The sequence below is a fragment of the Dipodomys merriami genome, unplaced genomic scaffold (genome assembly GCF_024711535.1).
Source record: "Dipodomys merriami isolate MVZ:Mamm:240054 unplaced genomic scaffold, mDipMer1.0.p SCAF_366, whole genome shotgun sequence".
Taxonomy (NCBI): Eukaryota; Metazoa; Chordata; class Mammalia; order Rodentia; family Heteromyidae; genus Dipodomys; species Dipodomys merriami.
The window spans coordinates 638,134-656,958 of NW_027205226.1; the positions used below are offsets into that span (position 1 = coordinate 638,134).

The window sequence follows — 18,825 nt, forward strand, 5'->3', positions numbered from 1 at the left end:
GTATGCTGCTACTACCCATTCCCACGATTTTTAAGTTATCCCCAAAGAAAGTCCATACCCCTTAGTCAGCCTCTCCTATTACCTCTTCCCTCACCCCAAGCCCCTGCCAATCTCTACTTATTATTCATTTACTTTTACTATTTCGGCAGAGCTAAGGGTTTAACCACACAAAACAAGGGCTCTACCACTGTGCTATATCCCAGGCCTGTTTTACTTGTAACTTCTATGAGTCTTCCTATCCTAGGTACCTCATATAAGTGCAACTGTCAAGCAAATATTTGATCAGTAGGAGCAGGAGGGGAAAGGGATGGGTACTAGGGGGTAAAAAGGATCATATTTTGTGTATGGTATATATACATATATGTATATGTTTATGTGTATAAAAGTACATACATATATATGTATATGATATAAATGTGTATATATGTGCCTATGTGTGTATATATCCATATATGTGTATATATCCATATATATGTGTGTATATATATCCATATATACACACATATATATCCATATATATGGATATATATACACACATATATATGGATATATATACACATAGGCACATATATATATATACATACACATGTGTGTATTTGTGTGTATATATATCCATGTAATATCCATATATACACACACACACGAAGACACACACATGAAGACAGCATAATAAAATCCACCAGGCCTGGGAAGGTGGCTCAGTGGTAGAGCGCTTGCCTTGCATGCATGAAGCCCTGGGTTCGATTCTTTAGCACCACATAAGCAAAAAGAAAAAAGTCGGAAGTGGTGCTGTGGCTCAAGCGGTAGAGCGCTAGCCTTGAGCTGAAGAGCTGAGGGACAGCGCCCAGGCCCAGAGTTCAGGCCCCACGACAGGACCTAAAATAAATAAATAAATAAATAAATAAATAAATAAATAAATAAATAAATAAAATCCACCAAACACTGAAAAGAGGAAGGAGGAAGATTTGAGATTAACATGTTCAAAGAACACTATGTATTTATGGTATTTGTGCTATTAATGCATGATGTGTATAATGTCTATATACAGCACATTTTTAATTTGTCCATTCTCCTGATGATGGACGCTGGGTAATTAACTAACTGCCAGACAGTTAGATGGGCTCCGGTTCTTTTGCTGTTACTATGCTCGTCTGTATACACAGATTGTTTTCCTTTCACTGAATTGTTTGCTTAGATTAAATTCCTAATAAGCATCCCAGAGCTTATGGGATGGGCCTGAACTCTGAGCCTAGGCACTGTCCCTCAGCTCTTCAGCTCACGGAGAGTGCTCTACCACTTGAGCCACAGCGTCACTTCTGGCTTTTTCTGCTTATGTGGTGCTGAGGACTCGAACCCAGGGCCTCATGCATGCAAGGCAAGCACTCTACCACTGAGCCACCTTCCCAGCCCTGGTATGAATATGTTAACAGTTCTTACTAAATAAATGCCTACTTTATTTTACCCTCCTCACTCCACACTTCTCGCAGCCCAACACAGCCGCTGTAACTAGTCATTTTAGTCACACAATACAGAAGTGGGACAAAACACCAGTTGGAGAAAGGAATTAACACAATAGAAACAGCACAGTGGAGCTTGCCACCAGACACGGAGCTGGCTGACTTGGATGATAAGTTCCACTCTATCTAAGCCCTTCTGTTTTCCAAATGTTTGGCTACTACACAAACTAACTCCCCAATTCAGAGGTTTGCTAGGACTCACAGAACTCAGACCTGTCAAGTGTGGTATTTGCATCTATCCAGAGTGACGCACAGTGGGCTCCCATGCAAGAGATACAGGCAGAGACCTCCTTTACCCCTTTACAATCTCTCCCTCCCACCGGGGCTCGCACTCTTGGGCATGTGATGTTTCTACCTGGGGGCTGATTTTTAAGACCACTAGTAAAATCCAGAGCACTGTCTGGGCACTGCTACCTCACGCCTGTCATCCTAGCTACTCAAGAGGCTGAGATCTGAGAACTGCAGTCTGGAGTTCCTATATGCAGCCCATATAGGGAAGTCTGTGAGACTGGTATCACCAATGAACCACCAGAAAACTGGAAGTGGAGGTGTGGCACAAAGTGGTAGGTTGCTAATCTTGAGCAGAAATGCTCAGGGACAGTGTCCAGGCCTTGAATTCAAGACCCACAATTGGAAAGAAAAAAAAAAAAAAAAAAAAAAACAAGACCCTGAGTTTGAAGGGTAAGAGAGGGTTGACAGAGAAAAGTGAGATTGATTGGAACACAGTGTATACATGTGTGGAAACATCACAAGGACAATACCTGCCCCCCCCATATGTATGATAATACGAACAATCCAAAAGAATCGCAAGTGTTTAGGTACCTCTGCCTGGCATGTAACTCCCAGAAGTGAGAGTTTAGCATAAAATATATTGCTTACACAATCTAATAAGCACAGCGAACTACTCTCATCCATTAGAGAACTGTGCAAACACTAGCTCAATCCAAGTGCCCAGATAAAAAGCCGGCCGTGCACGCAGAGCCCTCTAAAGAGCAGTGTCAGGCCAGATATATTCTTTTTTTATTATTATAATGCCATGAATTGAAGATTTATTTGGAAGCCGGGTGCCCAGGGCTCACGCCTATAATCCTAGTTACTCAGCAGGCTGAGATCTGAGGATCGCAGTTTGAAGCCAGCCCAGGCAGCAAAGTCCGTGAGATTCTTATCTCCAATTAAGCACCAAAAAGCCTGAAGTGGCGCTGTACTAAGTGGTAGAGTGCTAGCTTTGAGCAAAAGAAGTTCAGGGACAGTGCCCAGGCTCTGAGTTCAAGCCTTAGAACCAGCACCAAAATAATAATAATAATAACAATAACAATAATAATAATATTTGTCCAGACCAAAAATCGTCCCTTCTCAAATAATAATAAACATTTAACTATGTATATAACAATGGTAGAATTAAAAGGATTTGGGATCTTTTATGTTTTCATCAACCCAAACAGTTCTAATTACTTTCCTCATAAAGCAGCTGTCCCAAAGGAACAGAAGTTCTGAAAAGGCCAGCTCAGTCTTACAATGCGAGACCCCCGCTTGGGCGTGTGGACGGGCATCTTCAGCCCTGTGTGCTGCTCCACCCTCTGAACTCACACAGTAATTCTGTCTCGACTACTAGCCCCGCCTCAGTCACTCTCTAGCGATACTGGACTCCCTAGGTCCGTGTCCCAAGCCACCTCTGTTTATGCTCCCATTCTCTCACTTACCCAGTTAACATCAGTCACTCTGCCCCCCGAAACTGCCTGCTGACCTCCATTTCACTCAGTACTGCTAGAAAAACCTTCCTGAATTCGCTACAACTAGAGCTCTTAGTGACTTCCACTGCCCACATTCCTCAGAGTTCTGCTCAAAGACCTCAGTACTCTGTCCCCCGTGTGTTTTTCCCAACTCCCTCCTTTATCCTTAGTATACTCTTAATATAATTCGGGCTGCTGTTTCTTGGAAGCCAGTGTTTCGTGCGAAAAGCAAGCCTGCTGGAAAGGCAGTCAGACTTGGCTTTTCACTCCCAGCTCTATCATTTCACCATCTGGGTGGCCTGGGGAAAATTGCTTAACCTTTCTGAGAGGAGGCCCAGCTGTCTTCTCCACGGAAGGGGTGAATGAGCAGAGCCAATGGGAACATCTGGGTTTGGGTTTGGGTTTTGTGGCAGTGGGGAATCCAGCCAGGGTTTCATGCAATGCTCAGCAAGTGTCCTACCCATGCGTCCATCCTGTTCCCAAGTGAAAAACTCTGTAAATGGGCCTGGTGTGTGGTGCTGGTCCACGCTAGACTCACGCCTCTGCACCTGCCCTCACCCTGAAAGGCCCTTCTCCCACCTACCCATCTTCTTTTTTTTTTTTTTTATTTTTGGGGGGGTCCACTCATGGGGCCTGAACTCTGGGCCTGGGCGCTGTCCCTCAGTTTTTCAGCTCAAGGCTAACGCTCTACCACTTAAGCCACAGCACCACTTCCAGCTTTTTTTCTTTTTGGTTATGTGGTGCTGAGGAATCGAACCCAGGGCCTCAGGCATGCAAGGCAAGCGCTCTACCACTGAGCCACCTTCCCAGCCCCCACCTACCCATCTTCTAAGCCAAAATGGTTTATGCTCTATAATTCTTTGCCTAAGTCTTCTTTCTACCTGGAAGTCACCTCTCTGCCAAACTCATATTATTGTAGTCACACATTCCTGGTGGTAACAAAGACTTCAGGCTGTACTGATGGTTCGTGTACCAGAGTGAACCATCACTAGAGTTAAGTAACAGAGATGTAAGGGCCCTGCATCTACGCTGACTCAGCAGGTAAAGGGTTAAAACCTGAGTGGGAGACCAAGTCTTGGTTACTAATAGTCGCTGTGTGGACACACAGAAGAGTGGGTAAGGCACAAGGTAGTGGTTACCCCATTCGCTGTGTGAATACTGTGTGGCTGGGGTGGGAGTGAAATAAATGATACCTTTCCCTAGTCAGCCACACCCATCAGCAGTCGCAATATTAACATAACTGTCTACCAGAGACTAAGCTATTTACACACACCCTTGTAAGCCTTACTCTGAGGCAAAGTGTATTTGTAATACAAACATCAAAGATAAAAAGCAAACACCTATAGTATTATATCAAACTAAAAAGTAACCAGCGGCATGGAGGAAAGTCTTGATTTCTTTTTTCCTTTTCCTTTTTTTTTCTTTTTTGGTGACAGGGTTTCTCTATGGCTATTATCCCAGACCGGCCTCAAACTCCACATTCCCCCCCGCCTCAGCCTTCCAAGGGCTGGGTTACAGGCATGTGCCACCACACCTGGCTAAGAGTCTTGATTTTAATCAAAGAAATGTCTATATACTAAACAGCAGCAGGACAAAGTCCAATGTGTTTGGATGGTGTACACCATCTGAGGTGCCACCATCAGGCTAAGAGGTGAAAAAGGGCATCATCTCCAAAGAAACTCAGTTCCGCCCAGAACGCAAACTACTGGATGACAGTAGCCATGCAGGTCACACGGATCTGCAAACCCTGGAAGTGGTTTTGCACAAAGAAGGTACTTAGACAACACCTGATAAAAATGACGGCCAATGCCAGGCTTTCCTGGCATTGGCTTTAAATTTGCATTACCAAGTTTTGCAGCAAGAAGTGACTCTAATCTACTTCAGGTAGTGCTTTGTCTTTTAGGAAACTCTACAGCGTAGTAAGAACCAAGGAGCCTGAGTAGAGAAGGGAGCTCGGGGAGAGTTGAGAGAGCAATGCTGGCAAAGGCTCCGAGTCCTTTCCCTCGGAAGACTCAAACCATCCACAATCAAGTGAAGCCTTAAAAAAAAAATGGCTGGAAAAGCTGGCTGCAGTCCGGCTTCCTCTGCCTCCTATCCCCCCATCCCCCGCACCCCCCCCCCCCGCCCAACTCCAGCCTTCCTACTTCAAAATTCCCTTTTAAACGTTTTTTTAAAAACATGACTATTATGAATGTTTCATCTTGTAGCACTTAAATTCATATTCTGGGAAAATACGACACTCGCTGAAAAATGGTGGCAGTGTCACATCCAAACCAGACCTGCGCCTCTCAAGTTCCAAGTTCAAGTTCCAACATAAAATGCTCCACACATTGTATCAAAAACACCCACAATGTGCTAAATTCAAATCAATTTTGAGGCTAATAATTCATGCCCATTTATTACTTTTCAACTACTTCACTCCCCACCCCCAAAAGAAAATCTTACAATTGTTAACTTTATTTTACAAATGAAGTTGAGGGCATAAATAACCTTTTGATTGCAGCCACTTTAATTTCATTTTCATCACACCCTGATTTAATCGCTGCAAAAATTATTCTCTATGTTGCATCAGGTCCACCTGAATCCTTAAACGACTTGTTTGTCCCCATCTCCTCCACATGTTATACTGACATCAAATAAAGTAAAAGCGGGGGTTACACTGTGGGGGAGGGACATACAAAGCAACAAAGAAATAATCTTATAAATGCGTTAGAAACACATGCATGAAAGAAACGAAAACATTAAAATACATATTTAAGGGTTCGTTTTCCTAACATCACATTATCTGACCTTTTCCGCTTGACTCATACCTATACTAGATATTGCAAATAAGGGAAACCATGGGACCTATGTTTCTTTGGGCCTGGCTTACTTCACTTAATATAATTTTTTCCAGTTGCAACAAGGAGAATTACAAAATGTCATGTCAAAGCAAGCTTTACAATGTCGGTGTGGGGGGGGGGGGGGGAGGATGGGAAGGGAGGTGAAGGGTAAACAAAGGAGGAGGCTGCAATGCTTGGTAAGAAATGTATGCATTATCCTGCCAATGTAATTGGAACCCCTCTGTACAGTATGTTCTCAAATAAAATTAAATTTAAAAAAAAATTATTCTCTATAAAGTTACCAAATCAACAGAGGGAGAGGACATAGGAAGGAAACCCAAGAATCAGGTACATACTGCCAACTGCAGCTTAATGAAAAGGGACTCTTTACATCTCAACTGACTTCTCTTTTTCTACAACTGAATACTTCAAATGCTGCCTCCCAGGGCCAGTGTTTGTACAGGACATATCACAACATAAAGCAAACTAATACAATGGAAAGGGCTAGCATTGTGGAAGGTCTGTGGACTGGTCATTGAAGGGAAACAGCATAAGCTGCTGCTTCAACCCCAAAGCCAATGTCCAAGCTCGCCTAGATTTTTCTTCCAGAATCTTTATCTTGACCCACAAAGTCACTGCTACTCAGCTATATCTGACTAAGATGCCTATACTCGCTTCTAGTAACTAAACTGTGGAGATCTAAAAGGCAGACCACCATCACTGATCCCCATTCAGTTGGATGACAATAATTTTGTTGGTGGTGGTGGTGGTCCTGGGGCTTGAACTTTGGGCCTGGGCGCTGCCCCTCAACTCTTCAGGTCAAGGCCAGCACTCTACCACTCTACCACTCTACCATTTTCTGGTGGTTTATTGGAGGTAAGAGTCTCACAGATGTTCCTGTCCAGGCTGGCTTTGAACCATGATCCTCAGAGTCTCCTGAATAGCCCAGCTAACATGTGTGCATTTTAAGAACGAATCTAAGGGTTCCTTATGAAGGCTGTTACCAAGTGAGCCATTACCAAGTGTGAGCAAAGCACATCATGACCCAATTCAAAAGGACCCAAGCAATTAAGAAGTGTAGGAAGTAAGTTGACTTACCAAAATGAAGTAGCAAAACTGAACTCATTTCATTTGGGAACGCAAATGCTTGGCGTTGCCCACCAACGTTGGCATTGCTCTGAGAGCAAGGCTTTGCCAGTGTACCCTTGCCAGTCTGCTATTTTCTCCAAGTTCTTTAGAGCTTCTTGGTAAAGTGTTTGGTAAACATTTAAAATAGTCAATGAAAGGCAAGTCCTGCAAAGAAAAACTGCTATTAAACACACAGTAACTCAAATACCCCATCACAAGTTTTAGGTGGAAGAAACCAGAAACGAGCAATGTATGGTTTACCTGAGATAAAGTAATCCCAGACCTCCATGTATAGTCCCTTCAGAGCATAAGAGTTCCCATTAAGGCTTGTCTACAATGGACACAAGAAGTTAGGTATCTTTTAGTCAAGTCTCATTTAAAAATAAATAAATAAAGGCAAAGTGTGTGGGAGGAAGAAAGCAACCCTGAAATATTACAACTACAGATGATCCACCAATTCCTGAGGCGTTCTCATCAATCCCCCGAACACCAGCATGAAGAACGGCTTCAACCAGGCACTTATCAGTTCCATGTGTGTTCTCAAGGGCATGGAAAATCCTACCAAAGGAGTTGTTAGGTTTGGGTGATTTTTTTCTGCTGTTATTTTTTTTTTAAAACAGTCTCACTATGTAACAATGGCCTCAAAACTTGCCTTAAAAGCTGGCCTCAAACTTGCAATTCTCCTGTCTCAGCTTCCTACGTGCTGGGATTTACAGACATGTATTAAAAGCACATTTGGCTTTCAAAGAGGTTTTTGTTTTGTGTTGGTCTTGCCAGGCCTAGGGTTTGAACTCTGGACCTGGGCACTGTCCCGGGCCTCCTTTTGCTCAAGGCTAGCACTCTACCACTTGAGCCATAGCACCACTTCCAACTTTTTCTGTGATTAACTGGAGATCAGTCTCATGGACTTTTCTGCCCCAGCTGGTTTTGAACCACAGTCCTCAGATCTCAGCCTCCTGAATAGCTAGGATTACAGGCATGAGCCACCAGCACCCAGCTTTCAAAGAGTTTTAAATTATAATCAGAAGAGAAACTGAATATGTGCTAATCAATAAATTGTGGTGCATCTAGAGATTAGACAAGACCATATGGTCATATGAAAGATGTCTTTGATGTAAAACTATACTATACATAGATATATATACTCTATATATCAGGTGTATACCTATACATGCAATATATATGTATATACACTTACATACTACTGCTTAGAGATGAAGATATACATACATAGAAGCATATACACAAAAACAATGTTTTATGTATGTTTATCTACGTAAGATCTAGAAAAGGACAAATTACAAATACAGACTATCTGGCATGGGAATTTTTTTTTTTTTTTTTTTTGGTCGGTCATGTGGCTTGAACTCTGGGCTTGGGTGCTGTCCCTGCGCTCTTCAGCTCAAGGCAAGCGCTCTACTGCTTGAGCCACAGCATCACTTCCGGTTTTCTGGTGGTTTATTGGAAATAAGAGTCTCACGGACTTTTCTGCCCAAGCTGGCTCTGAACCGTGATTCTCAAGATCTCAGCCTCCTCAGTAGCTAGGCTTACAGGCGTGAGCCACTGGCGCCCAGCTGGCATGGGAATTTTTACAAGACTTTTTTTTTGTCGCAACTCTGGGCCTGGGTGCTGTCCCTCAGCTCTTCAGCTCAAGGCTGTGCTCTACCACTTGAGCCACAACGTCACTTCCAGCTTTTTCTGCTTATGTGGTGCTCAAGAATCAAACCTAGGGCCTTATGCAAGGCAAGCACTCTACCACTGAGTCACCTTCACAGCTCGACTTTTTAAATGACCTTTGAAAATAAACTAAAAGAGCCAGGCGTCGGTGCCTCACGCCTGTCATCCTAGCCACTCAGGAGGCTGAGATCTGAGGATCACAGTTCAAAGCCAGCCCAGGCAGGAAAGTCCATGAGACTCTTATCTCAAATGAACCACCAGAAAACAGGAAGTGGTGCTATGGCTCAAGTGGTGGAGCGCTCGCCTTGAGCTGAAGAGCTGAGGGACAGAGCCCAGGGCCAGAGTTCAAGCCCCACGACTGACATACATACATACATACATACATACATACATTAATTAATTTAAAAGGCCTCTTGTTCTCATCATCCATGTGACTGTAGGCAGTTTTAAGCTAGCAAGTCTTTAGGTAGGGGAGGGGGAAAAAAACTCTTCACAGAAGCAGTGACAACTAAATAATATGGACATAAAGTACTTACTCCAACGCAGGACACACAGCAGACACTCAAGAAATGGCAGCCTTATTACTTCCTCAGACTGCAGGGAAAGCTTCAGTGATGAACATGGCCACCATACTGAAAGCCAAGCAAATATCCCCACAGTAAAACTACTGGGGAAAGAAAATACAGATAGTAGTACAACTGTTGTTATGTGTCATTAATACTGCATTAGGAATATAATCTTTAAAAAAAAATTTTTTCAGTATGTTGAATCTATCTAAGGCAGTGAAAAGGCCACAAGTAAATATATCCATTTCTCTGTGGTTGCATTAAGACTGAAAACATGTTTAATGATACCACCAAATTGCTACATTCTCATACTTAGTACACCTTAATTCCTGAGCAGCCATCTCTCCAAATGCAGGACCGATCATCACTTGAGAGCAAGAAATGAAAGAAACCTCAAATCCATCAACAGAGGGGTATTTTGAGTTATGATACAGTTATATGATGAAAACTATACAGGTTAACAAGAATGAGTTCGATTTACTTGATTTTAAGAGTGTTAGATTTCATGTTGTTAAGAATGTATTTTTAAACGAATACTGACTCACACAAAATAGTTGGCTATGCACTTATAAATAGTTATAGTCCATAAGTTTGCTCATTTTAGTAGGGTTATTTGCTTTTTCTTTATTCTGGCTTAGAATAATCAACTGAATCAGTCTCAAGAGCCTATAAAGTTTCTGTATTTTATACTTCCTAGTAATTATCAATATATTGTGACTTTAAATGTCATTCAAATATTATGTAACATTTTTCTTAAGTAACACATAGTAGAAATTACTAAATTTCATAGGCTTAAAAAAAAAATCTGTCAATGGAAAAGAAATTTTTTTAAGTTTTCCCTTTTTCCTAACTTGAAACAAGGGCTCATAAAAGTAATCTGAAATGAGACACTAAGCAAAAAGCAAGGTCCCACCTTGGCTTTGAAGTAGTCTTTGCCTGTTTCAAAAACCAAAAATAAGGGTGAAGACATTTTTTCCCCCCAATGATCACATTGCTACACTGATAACTTGACTAAACCAGAAGAAACTTACCCTCTGGGTACAAATTCACCTCTTTTGAGTAAAATCCATACATGGATTAGTTACGTGAAAGCCAAGTACCCAAATGCCCACTTTCAACTAGCAAAGACACATAGAATATCTAACCTAAAATAAAGATTCTCTAATTTGAGAAAGATAAATCTACTTAAAAGGTAAATAAGCAAGCCTACAAATGACACTGCCAATTCTGGTCTTGAGGGACCATAAGAATCAAATTCTTCAGTACCCTGTCCTTTCCCTTGCTTGAAAAAAAGAAATCTAACTTACATGTAAGGATGAAACATACATCCCAAACACAAAGAAATGAATTATCAGAATATCCATTCAGACGTGGTAGTTTGCACTTTCAACTTTAATCAACTGCAGGCTTTGAAAGACATTTGAAATTATTACCAGTTTAAAAGGCCTTTTTCAAACTAGTCCTTACTTCAGATTTTATACTAATGCAAGTAACATAAATGCAAGAGCTCTTCACATTGGGGAGGCAAATAAGAGGTTCACTTTCACTTTGCTCATCTTCCAAATGAGATTAAGCACGGAACAAAAAAGTTGTAAACACTACAGGGACTACTCCAAGTTCTTGTTAAATCTGAACAATGGTCAGATTCCTATGGGTGAATCAAAACCAGTAGCCTTCTCCAACCACTTAAAACACCGTGCCAAGTGCTACATAGAAAAATGATGCCACCTCCCAACTCTGGGGCGCACCAGGAAAGAGGCAGGAAGGAAGACACCACCAGCATGCATTTTCCCTAAGTACCAAAGGGGAGACAAGAATTAATATACATACCATCATCACCTCAACCGTAGGCTGCTTTTCTAATTGCACTCTTCTACATCATTCACTGAGCACCATGTTGTCACTACACTGAACTTAAAAATAAATAACAGCTTTAGACTGAAATGATTACAAAAAACTTCCCACCAAAACTAACAGTGTAAAACTTAATCTCTCTATCCTAGAGAAACTTCCCACACCACCTCCACCTCCCAAAGATTGAATCAAATCATGAAGTATCCCATATGCAGCTTGTGTATCAGAGTTTACAAAGCAGCAATTTGGGAAGCTGAACAACTAAGTCACACAACGTGAAGAATCTGTCCCATCTGCTTTTATGGGCTATCCTTTGTCAAAAAAGAGCAGCCATTACCTTCCCTTGGCATCCATGGCCTTTATCCATACAAAAGTAAGGCCTTGGCAGTTCAGAAAAAGACTGTCAATAATTAGATCTCATGGAGATTACACAGTAAAGGGTGGGGCGGGAAGCACTGGGAAATCCACATTAAAATATTTTACTTTAAAAATCCACTTCATGTCCATTTCAGATACCTTCTTATAGATCAGGCTTTTCAACCATGAAACTGAATTAAATCAAAATATACTGGGATTGACAGGTGTACTGACCCCCCTCCCGGACCCCCCCAAAAACCAGGTCATACATACTCTGACTCAATCATGTAAAGAATTGAATTCTTTATTTGTGATATCCATAAACGCTGCTATTCTATATTTCTATCCAGGAAGGCAATTTTCTCCTATTATGTTTCTTTTTTTTATATAAACAACTTGAATTCTATAGCAGGAAAGGGCTACAAATATACATGTTAACCAAGCAGAATACACAGATAGTTTGCTTTACAACTTGCACCCAAAATACCAGTACACATAGCTGGTTCATTAGCTGTCATAGCTATCTGGGGCAACTGCCCAAGCTATGCAGACCAGTTTACATTTTCAGATCTCACGGAGAGAAGGGGGGGGAGACTGTGACAGGGACTGGTCACCAAACTACATTCCTGTGAAGACCATTCTCGGTTACAAGGAAACGTGTAACCTCCAAGTTTGCACAGACTTTGGATGGCAAAACTTCTAAATCTGATGCAATTGTCCCACACAAGTGTCTTGAATCTTCCTGCAGCTATCCTGCCATTCTGCCAGTAGATGGTGCTACAAAGGTAGGGAGGATTTTCATAATGACAACAGTTCAGATGTAGGAGGAAAAAAAAAAACCCAACACTTTAAACTTACTTGCTCTGAAAATACAAAAATGCATTTAGCAAGGGTAAAAATATAACCCTTTTTTAACCACTCATTACAGACAAAACGGTAGGAGGGATGAAACGAGGCCATCTGAAAACTTTTAACAGTTTATATGAATGAAAACACATGCTTAACACAAACGATTTCTTTTAAAACTACAGTACATACTTTGAATTCTCCTAGAAAGAAGGGACCAACCATGTCATGACTATAAACAAATCGCTCAGTACGAGATGGATGTACAGAAACTTTAACAAAAAGTGTAAAAGAGCCACAGCCACCATTTCAAAAGTTTTGCCTGTAAGGGAATTAAAAAAAAAAAAAAAGCCAACATGTCACTAGCAGGATAACGGGGAAAATAAAATTTCTTTCTCTCAAGTTTCTCAAAGCACACATCGAGAATGAACACGTGAGGGGGAAAAAAAAAAACACCCATCTTTTTTCTTAAGCTAATATCCCTTCAAACGGTATGGAATGGACCCTAGAAAAAAATGTTAGACATGTGCGGTCAAACACAATGATTTATTAAAAATAAAACGTAAAAATGATTTTTGTACATATGCTTTCCAAATTTCCAGGCATGGATTCCGAGTAGGTTTCATAGAAAACGCTGTAGCCAGGTATCAAGTCCTTACGACAAAGTAAACTACCCCGCCCCACCCCCGCCCCGGTTTTGCTACAGAATCAGCAAGTTCACGCCCTCCCCCCCGCACCCCGAAAAAAAACACCAATGAAAACGAAGACATTTTTTTTTTTTTGCTAGTATAAAAACGACCAAGGTCCAAGTAATAATAAAAAAATAGAGTCCATCAATGACTGTAACACAAAAGTGTGCGCGCGCGGGGCCGAGTCCGTCTGCGGGGCCGGGGGGGGGGGGGGGGCGGCAGGCAGGCGGCCGGGCCGGGGGGGCCGGGCGGGCGAGGCCGTCTTCGGGGACGCGCCGGGCGGGGGGTGGCGGGGGGCGGTGGGGAGGGCCGGTCGGGAAGGGGCCCCGCTCCGGGCGCTCGCTCGCTCGCTCGCTCGGGCCGGCTCGCCCCGCCCTCTAGAACGAGCCGCCCCCGTAGCCGCCGCCGCCGCCGCCGTAGCCGCCCCGGTAAGGTCCGCTGTTGCTGCGGCCGCCCCAGCTGCCGCCGCCGCCGCCGCCGCCGCTCTTCATGGGCCCGTACGACGACTGGTGCTGGCTGTACGAGCCGAAGCCGCCGAAGCCGTTGCCGTAGTCGCTGCCGCCGTAGGCCGAGCCGCCGCCGCCGCCGTAGGCGCCGTAGCCGCCGCCGCCGTAGCCGCCGTAGCTGTTGTAGCCGCCGCCGCCGCCGCCGCCGCCCTTGGCCAGCCCGTTCTGGTCGCGCCCCCCGCCGCGGCCGCGGCCCCGGCCGCCCCGCGCCGCCCGCGCCCCGCCGCCGCCGCCGCCGCCGCCGCCCGCGTGGATGTCCTCCTTGGGCACGGCCTTCTTCACCTCCACGCGGTGGCCCTGGATCGGGTGGAACTTGACCACCGCCGCCTTGTCGGCCGCGTCGTGGCTCTGGAAGTAGACGAAGCCGAAGCCGCGCTTCTTGCCCGACTGCTTGTCGGCGATGATCTCCGCCTTCTCCACCGCGCCGAACTGCGAGAAGTGCTCCACCAGGTCGCCCTCCGCCACGTCGCCCTTGAGCCCGCCGACGAACAGCTTCTTCACCTTGGCGTGCGCGCCGGGCCGCGCCGAATCCTCGCGCGACACGGCGCGCTTCAGCTCCACCGTGTTGCCGTCCACGGCGTGCGGCGACGCGGCCATGGCGGCGTCCGCCTCCTCCACGTTGGAGTAGGTGACGAAGCCGAAGCAGCGCGAGCGCTTCGTCTGCGGGTTCACCACCACCACGCAGTCCGTCAGCGTGCCGAACGCCTCGAAGTGGCCGCGCAGCCCCGACTCGCTCGTCTGCACGTTCAGGCCGCCGATGAACAGCTTGCACAGCTGCGAGTTCTCCATCTCCACCGCCCGGGCCTTGCCCCCGCCCTGCGCGCCCCGCGCCTTGGCCGCCGCCGCCGCCGTGATGGCGGGCTCAGGGCCTCGTCGCCGCCCGCGGCCCGGCCGTTGCCGGGAAGGAGGGGGGGGGAGGAGGTGGTGGTGGGGAGGGCGAGAGGAGGGGGGGCGAGAGAGAGAGAGAGAGAGGCCGCCGCCGCCGCCGGGGGAGGGAGGAAGGAAGGGAAAGGGGAGGGAAGGAAGGACCGAGGGGGAGGGATAGGGGGAAGAGGCGCCGGCTAGAGGGCGAGCCCGGGACACCGGGAGACAACCGAGGCCGCCGCGGCCGCCACCTCCGCTCCCCTATCTGGGCACCACACAAAGAGGCCGCTGAACGCGCGCGCACCCTCCCCGAGGCGTGCGTCACCAGCGACGCACGGCGGCCCGGGCGCTGCCAGCCAATCCCCGGCCGCGCTCCGCGTTAGTCCCGCCCCCTCAGTTCCTCCGCCCCCGCGCGCCGCGAGCGCCGCTCCGGCTCCCGGACTCCCCGCCCTCCGCGAGCCGCTCGCTTCCCCCCGCCCCCTCGCCTCCCCCGCCCCCCCACCCGCCGCTTCCTCGGCGCCGCCCCCCCCCACCCGCGCCCGCACCTACCGCTCCGTTTTCGCTCTCGGCAGGTCCGCGGGGGTGGTGGCGACTAGCGGTCTTCTCGGCTCTCTGAGCGCCGCCGAAACTCCCTTCCCGCCCCGCGGCTGTTCCCGGCGGTTCTCCCCCCCTCCCCTCTCCTGACTTCTTCCCCCCCCTCCCCCCTCCCTCGCCACACGCCGCCGCGGCGTTCGCGCCACCCCCGTGAGAGACGTGTGGGCTCAGCCAATCAGCGCCAGCCTCCCGCGCTCGCTTCCGCTTCCGGACGGGCGCGCTCCCCGGCGCGCGCGCGCGTGAGCGTGCGCGTGCGCGTGCGCTCGCCGGGCGTGCGGAGCCCGCGGGCCGCCCCCGCGCGTCGTCCTCCCTCCCTCCCGCGGGGCCTGGGCGGGCGAGGGCCGCGCCGGGGGCCGTTCCCAACGGATGCGGCCCCCCGGGGGGCGCCCCGCGCGGGCTTTTTGAAAACTCGACTGTTGGGGCTGGGGGGGGGGGGGGCGGGGGTAGGAAGACCCGGTTCTACCCGCCGCGGCTCGGGCGCCCGAAGGCGGAGGCCCGAGGCCCAGGCCGCGGCCTAGGCCCGGAAGGCGGTTATTAACCGTCGGCCCGGGCCCGCCGCTGAGGTGGACGCCGCGGGGGTCACGTGTCCGGGGTGGGGGGCGGGAGGACGCCGGGCCCGGCGGGGGGGAGGCGAGGCGCGGGGTCACCGGGGGACGGGCCCGTGGCCGACGTCCCCCCCCCCCCCCCCCCCCCCCCCCCCCGCCGCCGCGGGACTCGCAGGCGCGCGCTCCAGAAGGTTCTCCGGAGGGACTCGCAGCCAACACAGGCCTCAGGGGACGGCGATTTTTTTGGTGGGGGGGTGGGGGATAGGAAACGGGAGGTGAGGGTCAGGGGTCACGGGGCGTCGCGGGGACCGCACCGCTCGGGAGGGAGGTTGGAGGACCAACCAGTCGGGCCCCGCCGCCCCTCGATCTCCGGGGAGATGGGCCCTGAAATGGCTTTAACCCCCGAGGCGCTGCGGGCCGACCTGTAGTCCCGGCTGTCCAGACGGCCCGGGGACACCCCGAAAAAGAAAGCTTTATTGCGCTGAAACACGTCCCCCTGTGCGTGCTTTTAAGAAAAAGGGTCAAATTGCGAGCATGCCTGCGGTGGGGCGCACAGCAGTCTGTCCAGCAGCACGGATACCACGCCAGGTTAATTAATTTAATAAGGGACGGATGGAAATCTGTCCTGATGGTGTTTTAGGGAGAGGCAGAGAAGGAACGAGAATGGGAATGTGTCCCTGCGCCAGGAGGATCCCTCACGTCTTGGAATTTGAAGCCAGTTTAGGCAGCATAGTAAAATCTTACAGAAAAAAAAAAAAAGTTCAGTGGTAGAACACCTGCTCAGGCCCTGGGTTCAATCCCCCAGCACCACCAAATACACCAGTGTATGGCACATTGGATAGTGGAAAGTGCCACTGAGGGAAAAAAGGGACAATGACATGATTACAAAAACAGATTGAGAAGTGATGATAAAAGGGGAAAAAGAAGCATTCCGTGTTTGAAACGTAGAAGCTTCAAATGTTCGCAAAATAAAACTAGAAAATCCAAGAAAAGGAACTGGTTTGGAGGGCGGCGGAGCAGGTGAACAAGTTACAGGGGCTTGAGATGATCGTGGTATTGATGTAGAGCAGTTTTCTGCAACAGACAACCATGGATCAGATGAGAGACTAGACTAACAAATGTTTCAGAGTGGAGGTGTGGCAGGAGTGGTATAGTACCAGCCTTAAGCTAAAAAGCCAAACAAGAACACAAGGTCCTGCGTTCAAACCCCAGTACCAGCACTAGAAAACAAAAGTCATGGCTCAGGTCCTGACCAGGCAAAAAGCTTGTAAGAAGACTCTGTCTCACCAGCAAAAAAAAAAAGTGCATATGTTAAGATTGCACTGCTCATCCCAGTTACTGGGGGAATTATAAATAGGATTGCAGTCTAGAATAACCTAGGCAAAAGAGACTGTTATGTCAAAAATGACCAGAGCAGAAGGGGCTCAAGGAATGGTTCAAGTGACAGAGCACTTGCCTAGCAAGTGTGAGGACCTGAGTTCAAATTGCAGAAAGAAAAAGGATCCTTGCCTTAAGCCAATCAGTATCAAAGAAGAGGCCAGGGACCATGCGAAGAAATAGTATACAAGCAGGACACTAGTGGCTTACAGGTTAATCCTGGCTACTCAGGAGGTTGAGATCTGAGGATCATAATTCACTGATAGCCCGCCCAGGAAAGTCAATGAGACTTAAAAGACTCCAATAAACTACCCCCCAAAAAGGGCAGGAAATGGAGCTGTGCTTCAAGTGGTAGGGCTAACCTTGAGCAAAAGTTTGGACAAAGCCCAGAGCCTGAGTTCAAGCCCCAGGACTGGCACCCCCCCAAAAAAGGGCATATAGTTTCCTGAAATGGATTGAAGTAGGCTAAGAATTGGGATTGCATTTTGCCTCTTTTTTAAAATCAAGGAGCCTCCATCAGATTCTTAACACTTTTAGAAGTTGTGACTCACAGTATTACATTTATTATAAAATATGTGAATCCACTCTTAACAAGCTCAGTTGAGAGCTTTCTCTTTCTCACACACCCATTCAAATTTGCGAGTGGATTTTTAGAGCCCTAGTATGGTATGGTCTCTGCAGAAGTACAATGAAGTCGTTACGAAGGCCCTAATCCAGTATGGCTGGTGTGGCAAAGGAGACTACCGCCCACAGGACCCTGTGCAGGTACCGGGAGAACATGGCCATTTGCAGGCTTAGGAGAGATTCCTGGAGGGAAAAAAAAAAAAAAAAAAAAATCAGCCCTACTGACACACTGGTGTCTGCTCTTCAGAAAGGTGAGAATACAAAGTGGTGTTGTGGTTGCCTTGTTACAGCACCACGGGTGTGTTACTCCGTCCACGTGAGGAGGTGCCCGGGTCTTCCTGTCCAGGCACCTCAGATGGCACTTATGCCATGATCTTGCCTGGATTTCCCCAAGACCTGTCTCCTGAGGTAACTCAGACATACATTACTTAGCTTTTGGCTTAAATTCTTATCACAGTTTAATTATTGTTATATAAATATCCTCAAAGCTTAGGTTTTTGGTGCACTGTTCAACAAGAAGTTTGAAAAACTTTGAACATTTCTCTCACTGATTTTTTTTTTTTTTTTGCGGGGGAGGGATGCTCCTAGGGCTTGAATTCGGGGCCTGGGGTGCAGTCCCTGAGCTCTTTTGCTCAAGGCTAGTGCTTTACCACTTTGACCAACAGCTCTACTTCCGGTTTTCTGGTGGTTCATAGATTTTGCTGCCCAGGCTGGCTTGGAACCAGGACCCTTAGATTTCAACCTCCCAAATAGCTAGAATTACAGGCAAGAGCCACCAGCTCCCACTTTCAGCACATCCACTTTGCGTTGTGAAGAACATGGCTCCTCCTGGGTTCTAAATACCCCCAGGTATTTAGGGCTCAGCTCACTGGCAGTCAGGAGCCGACGCCAGGCTAGCAAACTGCTTCATCCTCAAACCCAGGCACCTTCCTTCCCTCAAGATCCACACCGTGTGCCAAGATGCCACTGTCATCAGGCCACTGCAGAAAACCTCTTCTGCACCCTGAGGCTCCACCCAGCACAGCCTGCCCCTCCCCCTCCCAGCACCTTGCCACCCACCTGCCAGGCTGCCACCACCATCCCCATACTCCTCTGCAGATGTGTACTTTGCTCAGATCCTAAGAGTTTG

General features: G+C 47.5%; 2 protein-coding genes across 4 annotated transcripts in view; both read right to left on the reverse strand.

Moving 5' to 3' along the window:
- Nucleotides 1–15,230, reverse strand: part of LOC138804465 (kelch-like protein 3) — a 95,623-nt gene extending 80,393 nt beyond the window's left edge. For 2 of the 3 annotated variants that reach the window (XM_069988733.1, XM_069988728.1), the window contains exons 1-5: nt 15,106–15,230; nt 11,271–11,353; nt 9,411–9,541; nt 7,459–7,528; nt 7,168–7,362 (exon numbers count right to left, since the gene is read on the reverse strand). Coding sequence is in view for 2 of the 3 variants with exons in the window: in XM_069988728.1 (XP_069844829.1) it covers nt 7,168–7,195 (28 nt within the window). In the remaining variant the exon portion in view is untranslated. The remainder of the gene's footprint in view (nt 1–7,167; nt 7,363–7,458; nt 7,529–9,410; nt 9,542–11,270; nt 11,354–15,105) is intronic. The other variant, XM_069988729.1, reaches the window with a different exon arrangement.
- LOC138804464 (heterogeneous nuclear ribonucleoprotein A0) lies at nt 11,938–14,936 on the reverse strand. Its single transcript, XM_069988727.1, has one exon. It carries the CDS (start codon nt 14,479–14,481, stop codon nt 13,564–13,566), a length of 918 nt encoding a protein of 305 aa, XP_069844828.1. The 5' UTR covers nt 14,482–14,936; the 3' UTR covers nt 11,938–13,563.
- Nucleotides 15,231–18,825: the final 3,595 nt, after the last annotated feature.